The sequence below is a fragment of the Manacus vitellinus genome, unplaced genomic scaffold (assembly GCF_001715985.3).
Source record: "Manacus vitellinus isolate BGI_N305 unplaced genomic scaffold, ASM171598v3 scaffold_30_pilon, whole genome shotgun sequence".
In the NCBI taxonomy this organism is placed as follows: domain Eukaryota; kingdom Metazoa; phylum Chordata; class Aves; order Passeriformes; family Pipridae; genus Manacus; species Manacus vitellinus.
Genome location: NW_021940291.1, coordinates 4,742,721 through 4,753,185, shown reverse-complemented (window position 1 = coordinate 4,753,185; position 10,465 = coordinate 4,742,721). Strand labels below are relative to the sequence as shown.

The 10,465-nt window shown below is 46.2% G+C and overlaps 1 protein-coding gene across 2 annotated transcripts; it reads left to right on the top strand.

Moving 5' to 3' along the window:
• The first annotated feature begins 4,251 nt into the window (after positions 1 to 4,251).
• On the top strand, positions 4,252 to 9,426 carry CALCB (calcitonin related polypeptide beta). 2 transcript variants are annotated; one of them, XM_029961063.1, is made up of 5 exons: positions 4,252 to 4,288; positions 5,286 to 5,381; positions 5,687 to 5,818; positions 8,569 to 8,753; positions 9,075 to 9,426. In XM_029961063.1, exons 2-4 carry the CDS (start codon positions 5,296 to 5,298, stop codon positions 8,726 to 8,728), a joined length of 378 nt encoding a protein of 125 aa, XP_029816923.1. In that variant the 5' UTR covers positions 4,252 to 4,288; positions 5,286 to 5,295; the 3' UTR covers positions 8,729 to 8,753; positions 9,075 to 9,426. The 2 variants fall into 2 exon arrangements, with proteins under 2 accessions (XP_029816923.1, XP_029816922.1); XM_029961062.1 differs by lacking the exons at positions 8,569 to 8,753; positions 9,075 to 9,426 and adding an exon at positions 6,632 to 7,171.
• Positions 9,427 to 10,465: the final 1,039 nt, after the last annotated feature.

The following is a 10,465-nucleotide window of genomic DNA, read 5'->3' as shown; positions in this document are numbered from 1 at the left end:
TCCAAATTACCCAAGATTTTTGAGGTATGGCATGCTGTCCCAATTGGAGTACACTAGCAGATCTAGATCTTATCAGCAACAAGAAGAGTGTAAGGATTACCTCATGAGCCTTAAAAAAGATATTCCTTCTAATACACAGCTTGCTTTTACAGCAGCATAACGTTGTTAACTCTGGCTTAGCTTATTTAATTTTCTGCAGAACAGGTTGCAGTGAAGTGTTAGAATGGTAGCTCAGCAGGGCTGACTTTGCCCCATGGGGCTTATAGAGTCTTCTTAGGTGGCAATGTTTGCTGACGGTTCATGGAGACGGAATCCTGAATTAGAAAGACCAGGCATCCACCAGAAACTCAGATAAATAACTCCCTGGCTTCTCTTTGTAAAGAAAGACCATGTGATTTTTAAAGATGGCTTTATCATGAATTATCCCTATCTACAAAAGCTTAATTAGGTGATATGAAGCACAAACTTAGAGCAGAAACCTGAATCATGCTCATCTCCCTTGTGAAGAACTTACTGGGTCTGTAGATTGTGGCATCACCAGAGTCTACCCTCTCCTTTCTGTAAAGTCTGCTTTTCTCTGCTATGAACCATTATTAGGAATGGACATTTTATCTCTGCAGCTCACAGTCTTGTCTTTCTTGAAGAATTGTATTTTATTGTTGAACAAAAATTGCAACAGAATAGATAAGTGTGTTATTTTTTTTTAACAGCATGTCAGCTGGTAACATTTAAGAACTTCACTGCAGTCTCTGTGGCTTGTTGACATAATGGCAATATTTACAGTAGATGAAATGGCCACACTTTCAAATGCATTGGTTGAATTATATCAAAGAGTATAATATTGTAAGAAGTTGCATCTAGTGTAGAGAAAGTCACTTTAAAATAACCCAGGTTTTTCTTATTCTCTACAAATTTAAACAAATTTATTTGAAAAAGAAATTCCTTTTACTTGGAGCTGTGGGTTGCATTAGATAATCTGATTTCTTAAAATAATAAAAAGAAAACCTAGTAATTCTGTAGCTCTTCATTTCATCTGTTTTAACTTATACCCATTGATTATTTTACCTGATATATTATCAGGCACTGAAGAAAGCAGAACAAGTTCTTCAGAACAGATTGTCTCAGTAAATGTCTTACTTTCCTAGTGCAATACTGCAAAATACCCCTCTCTGCTAGTTTTTTCATGAATACTTAACCTCTAGTTTTGGATTTATCAAGCAACAGCAGACCATTATTCTGTAAAAATCCTGTATCTTTTTTACAGCTTCAAATACACAAACTCGTCAGCTCCCCTTCTTCTCCATCTTACATACAAGAGAAGAGAGATTTGCAAAAAGCAAATCTATCTGGGGAGACCAGATGACATATAGCTGTGGGGGAAAAATAGGATAAGCATTCCAGCTGGGAGTCCCTCCATTAGTGCTGGCAAGGAGCAGCCAAAGTGCTTGCCAACATCCAAGTGCTATATCATCTATACGTGCACAAAAGTAGATCTATTGGCATTCGTACCTGTTGGTTTAAATTTACGTTTCTTCCTGTGAAAGCTTAAAGTAGAAATGTTGGCACCTGAAATCCTGTAATCACTGCATCCTACAGGCTCCAGCCTGGGACGGAGTTGCACTGGCAAGAGAAGGACTTGAACTGACTGGAATCAACCATAAAAAAAATTTAGCTTTTTCCTCCCTGAAGGAGTAAACTGAAATATGCTATTACAACAGAATGGTCTGGATTTTTTTTTTTTTTAACTTTAAAACGGGAATATTCTATTTGGAGAAGGTGTACATAATTCCGCAAAGGAAATGTGAACGATTAACTGTTAACACGGGAAGAGAAAAGGAACAATGGAATTGTGGGGAGAGAGAGAGAGAATAACTGTCAGGCTGGAAGCCCAGTCATTTAAATTCCTACACTTTATTTCTGCTGGTGTAACTGTATAAATCATATTAAAACAGCAAAAGAGATGCCGAGCCGTTTCTTTAGGTGCTGCTTAATGCTCGCAAATGCAACTTCAGAAAAAAATACTTTGAAATCAGAACGGGAGTCCCGAAATCGGAAGAGATTTAAAATCAAATACTTAAACTCCTTCTCCCTGGGGATTCCCGAGATGAGCATACGTGCGAGGGAGCTGCCCTTTAAAACGAACTTTTAAATTTGGCTGTGCCGAGGGGAGGAGGAAGCCTTCTAGAGATCATCCCTCTGTGAGGGCTGCAGCTACGAAGACGTGTTAGGAAAAAAAAACAACAAAAAAACCTAAACCAAAAAAACCAAGAAAAGTGGTTTGGGTTGTTGTCTGGAAAAAAAAAACAGAATCAAGACCTCAAAAAACTAAAGGGCTTTGCAATCGTCGTTCTGCAAAACGAGGGCGTGGAAGCGTCGCAGCGCCCGCCGGTGGCCACCCCCGCGCTGGGAGGGGAGGGAGCAGGGGCGGCCAAGGGGGGCTGGCACCCCAAAGGCTGACAGGGAGGTAAAGAATAAACCCTCACTCGCCTGTGGGTTTCTGTATGTCAGTGTTTCTTTCTAAACTTCCCAGCTAAAATCGCATCAATAAAACATCACCCGCCTCGCGGTTCTCCCCAAATTTTTCCGGCGAAACACCCGGCTCCAGCTGCCAGGAGTGACCCGTGTCATCGGCTTCTGCAGGAACATAAACGGGATGAGGAAAGCCGTCCATTTTGACAGTGAAACGAGCGATCCAGCCGCGCTGGGCACCCGCCCCGGCGCGGCGCGCTCTGTGCGCGGGGCTTCGCTCGCCACCGTGTCACTGCGGGCGACAGCGGCACAGGCGTCACCCACCGAAGCCGCCGGCGGTGTCCGCAGCCGCCGGAGCCTGGAAGCACCAAGGCAATGCAGGGGACTGAGGGCAGGGGCGGGGACGGGCGTGGCCGCGCCGGGGGTCCCGGGGACTGGCCGCGCCCCCCGCCCGCCTCCTCCGGCCGCGGTCCCTGTGCGCCCCCCGCCCCGACCCATCGCCCGCTACCGGCGACTGCCGGTGCCGTCGTCCCTGCAAACGCCAGCAACTTCGGGCGGGCAGGAAAGGGCGCTCTCGGGGACGGGGGGGCAGTCTGCAGACGCCCAGGCGCTGCCAGCATCCTCCCGACCCGCTTCTCCCTCCCAGCGTGTTCTCACCACCCGTGGCCGGTCGAGCCGCGTCTCCCCGTGCCCCCCGCCGGGCCGGTACTTGCTGCGCCTGGGCAAACACAGCACCCGGGCAAACATCCTGCGCAGGCAGGTGCGGTGTCGCCCGCCGTGACAGAGGGTGCTCGGCGGGTGATGCATGGGCAGCGCGCAGCTGCCCGGTAATCCCCGCCGGCGGGGTTCAGCGCCGCGCAGCGCGGGGGCGATCCCCCCTTGCCAGGTGCCTCTTCCGTGCACGGAAAGGCGCTGCACCTGTCCCTAAAGTTGTGTGATGGAGATGGTGACGACAATGATGATGGTTTCCTTTAGGATCGCAGAGTTACTAGGCGGACCCGTCCCGGGGTGGGGGGCGGTGTGTCGGCCGGGCTCGTGGGGGGCGGTGTGTGCGCCCGGCAGGGCACGGCCAAGCGCGCTCGCTGCCGGCCGCGGGCTGCTCGCAGGTGCAGCGTGTCCGTCGCTCCGGGTGAGGAGCGCGGGCGGCGGCCGCTCAGCGCTCCCTCTTCTGCAAGGGCACAGAGTTCCTCCCTGGGGTGCAGCTTCGTGTGGGGATCGCGGGGGGAGGCGGCGCCGCGAGCACCGCGACCCCCCAGGCCCATCTCGCCCGTCCCGCCAGCACGGGGCCCCGCCCGCCCTTACGTCGCTACTGTCGGGGCACCCGGCTCCCCGGTGGAGCCGCGGCGGCTGCCGGGGCGGGGGGGGAATTCCCGGGGAAGGGAGCGGGCCCGCTCTGCAGATGCGTCCCGCTCTGCAGAGGTCGCCACGAGCGTGGAGCGCTCCGGGGGGAGCGGCAGGAACGGTCCGCCCGGCGCTCCCTCCCTCCCTCGCTCCCTCCCTCCCTCGCTCGCTCCCTCCCTCCGCAGTGCCCGCCGGCGCCTCGCCCGCCCCCCGCTCCCGTTTTTTTGAATGGGACGCGCGGGGAGCGGGCCATGACGTCACCGCCGAGCGGGCCCTGGCGCCAATGGCGGAGCGGGGCCCGTCGCCGCCGCGGCGGTGATTGGCTGGCGGGGCGCGCGCGAACGCCCACGCAGGCGGTGGCGGCGGCAGGTATAAAAAGGGGAGCCGGCGGCGGTGCGTCGACAGCGCGAGCAGCGGTGAACACCCGCACCGGCAGCAGCCTCCTCTTCCTCCTTCTCCTCCTGCCGCCGCACCGCCGGTAAGCTCCGCGCCGGCTCCCGGTCCGGCTCCCTGCGCGGGGCGGGTCGCGGCAGCCCTGTTTCTCTCCCGGGATGCGGGGCCGTGATGCCTCCGTCCATGTACTTGTGCCAAGGCAGGTGGGAGGCAGCTATTCCGGGGTCTCTCACTTCCTTTTACCGCGCCCACACGGCGTGGAGCGTACGGCCGGGACCGGCGCTCCCTGCGAAGCGGTGCGGCTGCTGGTCACAGAGCCGTAGGGAAGCGGAGCGTCCTTTGGAAGGTGTCTCGTCGTTCCCGTGAGCCCAGTCGAGTATTGGGAGCTGGCAGAAATGAAGATGATGTTCTAGTTAGGATGTGCTCCTTTGAGTCCAGGGAACCGATGCTGTGAGAAAGAGATGTGCATCTCAAAGCAGCTGTCTTCGATTACAGAATTTTTTTTTTACAGGTTTTGTTCTTATGACTGATTTTGAACTTATCCTTTTTCTGGTTTCAGAGTAGAAACATTTATTAAAATTAAACTACTTAGTTCTTATAGTGTAATCTAGAGTATTAGTGTGCTGATTGCCAAGAAGCAAGTATCTTCAGGTAAAGTGCTAACAGGGGCACTTCATTCTTAAAAATGTTAAACGCTAAACATTTTTTTTCCCTTGTGGCTTGTATCCCGTAGCTATCTGTTGGACACACTGTCTATGACATTGTGTGCAGTAGCTGGAGGAATGTCTTTCCCATCAGTTTGGGGGGAAGTGCATTAAGCTGAATGCAAGCAGCTGTACAAAACTGCAGGTCTGAAAAGCCACATTTTTCTGTCCTGTAATAGCGCTAAACTATCTTAAAATTTTGAGAAAACCAAAGCACAATAACAATAATCAAAATAAAAGGAAAGGTAACATAAAAAAGAATATAAGCTGTTAGTATTTGTGCTACTTGTGGCTAAGAATCAATGACCTCTTTAGTGGAACTTGCAGGATTGAGAGGGTTGGAAAACAGCCATTGCTTGATGTACCTCTTTGTTGTAGAGAGGAAATCATGGTTATGCTGAAGATTTCATCTTTCCTTGCTGTTTATGCCTTGGTTGTGTGCCAGATGGACAGCTTCCAGGCAGCCCCAGTCAGGTAAGAAGCTGGTCCTGTTGCTGAGTGCTATGTCTGAATGGTATGAAAACAATATTCTTTAGAGGTCTAGGAGGGAAAGAGACTATAGTGAAGGAGAGATGTGGCTGCTTTTTATGCTGTGTTTGACATTGTGGCTTTTTGATTACATCTGTAAAATGCCTAACGCTGCGCATGAGGGTGGCTTGCATATTGAACGACATTGTCAATGACATGCAGCAAAACGCATGTCAGACCCCTCTCTCCTGCGTGTGCCTTTCTGCAGCAGCCTGGGTTTTATTCACCCTGTTGTGCTTGCCTCTGCTCAGACCTGGCTTGGAGTCCATAACGGATCGAGTGACGCTCAGTGATTACGAAGCTCGGAGGTTATTAAATGCACTGGTGAAAGAGTTCATACAGATGACAGCAGAAGAGCTGGAGCAAGCCTCTGAGGGGAACAGGTAAGGACTGCAGTCCTGGGCAAGAGAAAGGCAATGGGGCAATGTTACATGTTTGAAATTTAGCAAAAGCCATCCTAGCAGATGTTTTGCAGGTTCAAGATTTTTTTGTTTTCTCGGGGTTATGGCTAACTGTGGTCAGCTAACTGGTAAAGGATGATACTGCAGAGACATGCTAATACCGGTGTTGGACAATGTCTTCCATCTAGTTAACCTGCTTCTATCTGTCTTTTACGTCTGAAAGTGGAGGGCGATTTGATCTTGAATGAGTAGGTTGTGTAAAAATATGGCATCAAAAGGTATGTCTTCTAGTGGAGAGTTAGGGGTGATTCAGTCACTCTTGGATTCTCTGTCATGAAGGTGCATGCTGTTGTAAGGCATGGAAAGTCCCTGGCAGAGGGGATGTGTTCCTCCTAATGCACGAAGCATCACTCTCCCTTAGACCAAAGGCATGCAAGAGCATTTGCATTATCCTAACAGGATTTGCATTGCAATGCATGGTGATGTATGAGAGACTGAGCAGCATGCTGGAAGATGTGGGAAGTTAAGCTTCCTGACCTCTGACTATGAGCATCCAAAAGGCTAATGAACTTGCTTGTCAACAAAGTTGGATTCATTGAAAAATAGTATTTTCCTTCTGACTGCTTTTGTATGAACTTGCCTTGCATGGAATGTAATGCAGAGGGTTTGGATTTATTTTGAATTAATTTTTAAGTTAACTAACTGTAGATATTTTTCTAGGAAAGAATGGCATGAGTGTGCATGTTTGAGGTTACTCTTCCTTTGGCATGTCTTTATTTTTTTTCCCCCCTGCAGCCTGGATAGACCCATTTCCAAACGCTGTGCCAGTCTGAGTACTTGTGTGCTGGGCAAACTGTCTCAAGAATTGCACAAATTGCAAACTTACCCTCGCACTGACGTCGGGGCTGGAACTCCTGGCAAGAAACGAAATGTGCTGAGTGACCTGGAACATGAACGCTATACAAACTATGGGGAACCCCTAGGAAACAACTAGACATGCTTATTTCTCCCCCTCTCCCTTTTTTTAACTTGATGCATGTGGATCTAACTTTGATTGCTAACTTTGCTATGTTCTTTTGATTCTGTTTTCGACAGAGAATGTTTGAGATGGACCTGATGTTAGGAAGACAGAGAATATAACATGCATACCAAGCTAGGGAAAAAAATAAATAAAAATGATCAGCACTGCCTTGACATTTCAAATGATTTTCTTAGACACTGATTAAAAAAATTTTAAACAAGGCTCTTCATTTCTGGCTGCTAAATATAAAAGTAGATTCTTTCTTTTGTGCTTGCCCATGCACTTGTTCAATAAACCTATTTTTCTATAAGGATTAGATCTGCTTGGTTTAATAACTTGTTTTAGAATGTGAGATTTCTAGATAAGGCTAGAAAAATTTTGTAACTTGTCTTAATGTTCAAGAGAGGCAATGATAGTAATTTCTAGAAAAACTGAAAGAGAACTTAGAAGTCAAAGTTATACATATACATTGATATGTAGTGCTGTAATCAGACATGCATACAATTCTCTTGGTAAAGAACCTGAGAAGCAGAGAATTCAGGGAAGGCTCATGCATATTCATTCAAACAAACTAGAAATGTAATCCTGTTTAAAACTGGGTACTGAACACGTCCAGGTAAGAACTTTGTGTTCTTTTCCTTTTTTCTTATTTTACAATAGGTCTTTGCACTAGTATATATAAAACTTGTGTACCTTTAAAATATTTATATTAATTCAGCTACATTATATTATCTTGAATTAAGGATTGAATTAGTTCTGTTGCATTACTGCATCTATCTATCTTGTAATTCAAAAAATTGGCATTGGTGTTACAAACATTCGTCATTGTTAACATTAATAAACTGTCTTGTGATGGTTATCTGGCAAAAATCCCTCCTACTGCAAGAATAAGTCAATGCTTTAGTAGAAAATTCTTCAAGAAGGACTGTGTGAATGAGCATACCTTGAAGTTCCCGTCTAGCAAAACTGTTAGCTGCAGACCGAACTCTTAGCACAGAACCAATACTGTTGAGGTCTGTGACCTATTCCCATGGTGAAGTGCTCTAGCAGACAAAGGTCTAATTGCAGGAAAGAGAGGTTTCCCTCATTCCCATTAAGTACCTGGAAGCAGTATTTTTATGTGGTTCAGCCTCTGAAAGCAGCTGGTCAGCTGCTGTGCATGTACAGCCCTATCAGAGTCACTGATAGACCTCCTGCAGTCATCAATGATGCTGGAATTCCATGTGCTTTCTGGGTATTATGGAGCATAGGTGTTGAAGTGAGAAGTGAAAGATCAGTGCCTGCTTCTGCCCTGCAGCAACACCACAAATAAAATGCAGATCTGAGCTTTTGGATGAAGCAGAAACTGGTTAAATGCTCTAGCTATGGACCTCCTTGGCACCTCTCAGGGGTCATGCCTAGCTGGAGGCAGGCAATAGCTCAGGTGTTGCTGAAAATGTGGGCTGGCTTAGTCTCCAGTCCAACTGTCCAGGAAAGGCAGGGCTTGGCCACCTTTTGTAAAGTAAGCTTGACATTTAGAAAACTGTTAAGATGCATCTTTTAGCACTTGTAAGCTGTGCACACAGAAGGTGACAAATGCTCGCTGCGCAGCAAGCCTGCTTTTTCTGCTATGGAAGAATCTTTCCTAGTCATAGCGTCCCTTACTGATGTTCTCTTGTATGCAGGGTGTGTGCTGTGGGAACTAACTCTTCCTTTTCCTTCCGAAAAGCAGTGTAACAGCACAGAAGCGGGCGTGCAACACGGCGACCTGCGTGACCCACCGCCTGGCAGACTTCCTGAGCAGGTCAGGGGGAGTGGGCAAGAACAACTTCGTACCAACCAACGTGGGATCCAAGGCCTTTGGCAGGCGAAGAAGAAGCGTTCAGATATAAAAAGCTGTGTGATAATGTGAACATGGTAAATGCATTGCAATAGTCAGAATCCCACGGTGCAGGTAGCCTGTGACATTACCCAAGTTTTAGTTTTGCTGCACGAGTAACAGACCCACAGTGGTAACCTCTGAGAAAGCAGGGCAAGTAACAGTATAAAGAAAAAATGTTACAAATAGAACGAAGGCATGTTTGGACTGTGCAGAAGAGCTTTTGTAGATGTCCTACTTGGATAACTATCTTCACAGAACAGTAACTAAACACAACAATTTGGTTGCAATTATTTACTTATTTTACCAGTAGCATTTCATTATCAACATATCAGTAACTCTGGTTTTCTTTCTTTCAGATTGCAATGAGACTGAAAACTCGACTTTAATTTCTAATGGAAGCAGCTCTTCTCCATAAATCAAGACAGCCAAAAAGAAGATTAATTTTTCATCCTAATATTGAAAATGTTTTATTTAATACAAATGAAAACACTTCTGTTATGTATAGTACAAGAGAATCTAGTTATTAAAGTTAAATTATTGTATATTCTTTTTATATGCAACTCTATTTCAAATAAAATGTGACAGCATCTATTATTTATTTATCTTCCAGCTTATGTGATCCATGCTACTTATCCTGACCCTACTGCCAAATCTCGGGGATTATACTAAACTGCTGCCTGGCAAGGCATGTGTATGATACAGTGTGCTGTGCCTTGATGTAAAACAACTAACCTGATTGTACAGTATGTTTAAAAAAAAAATCACTTCAATATTGTATTATTTGTGAATTTACGCAAAATTAAAAAAGGTATTTTAGATACACTTGGATTGAGAAACTGATTTTTCATTTGGACCCACTTATGGAAACATTTGGCTCTAAGCCAACATCATTGCAGATCAGCTAGCCCATTGATCTGCTCTGGCATTATTAACTATAATACTAGAATTTGAGTCAAAAGTTCAGAACAGGAAGAATAGCTGCTTTTTATATATATTAAAAAAAACCCGCAAACAATCGAAAGACACGACTTAGTAAGGCTTCTGCTAGAAAAATAAAAAGAAGCCACAGTTACATTTAGTTATACCATGGAGACAAATTTCATCATATGTGGTTTAAGACTAAATATTTTTATACAGGATGTAGTTCAGATGTAATGGCCTAACATACTCTGTAGATTTTTGTGTAAGGTCAAAAAAGTGAATTAGAAAGGAAGAGAAAAGAAGCTACGGAAATGTACATTTCTTTGAAGCAATCCTGAGACAGAGTCTATTTAGGGATCAGGGATAAATAATTAGAGTGAGTGGAAAAGAGGGTAGCTGGAAGCATTCCATGGACTTCTAAGTAGTGCTGCCAACTTCCTTCTTAAAGCTGCTGCTGTTTCACTTTAGTAGCTGAGTCAGATATTTGTTTAGATTTGTTTCATGCTTTACAGCCTGACCCTAAAATCTGCTTCATCAGTTCAGATGAATCCCAGAATGAATAAAGGAAGGGACCACAGTGGCTCATCTGGTCCAACCTCCCTGCTCAAGCATGGTTGTCCTAGAGCACATTGTACAGGACTGCGTTCAGGTGGTTCTTGAATACATCCAGTGAGGAAGACGACTCTACCTTGCTGTGCAAAGTAGAGGTTAAGGCTCTCACAATATCTCTGTCTGTCTCTGCTGCAGGTGTAATAGCAAAAGAGAAGCTTGGTCAGCCCGATGTAGAAACAGTCAGTAAGGCCTTCCAGTGACGACACTTCTATAC

Coding starts and splice junctions, on each gene's coding strand:
- CALCB (XM_029961062.1), top strand. CDS start 5,296: ATGGTTATGCTGAAGATTTCATCTTTCCTTGCTGTTTATGCCTTGGTT. Junction 5,382..5,686: donor TTCCAGGCAGCCCCAGTCAG/GTAAGAAGCTGG, acceptor GCCTCTGCTCAG/ACCTGGCTTGGAGTCCATAA. Junction 5,819..6,631: donor CAAGCCTCTGAGGGGAACAG/GTAAGGACTGCA, acceptor TCCCCCCTGCAG/CCTGGATAGACCCATTTCCA.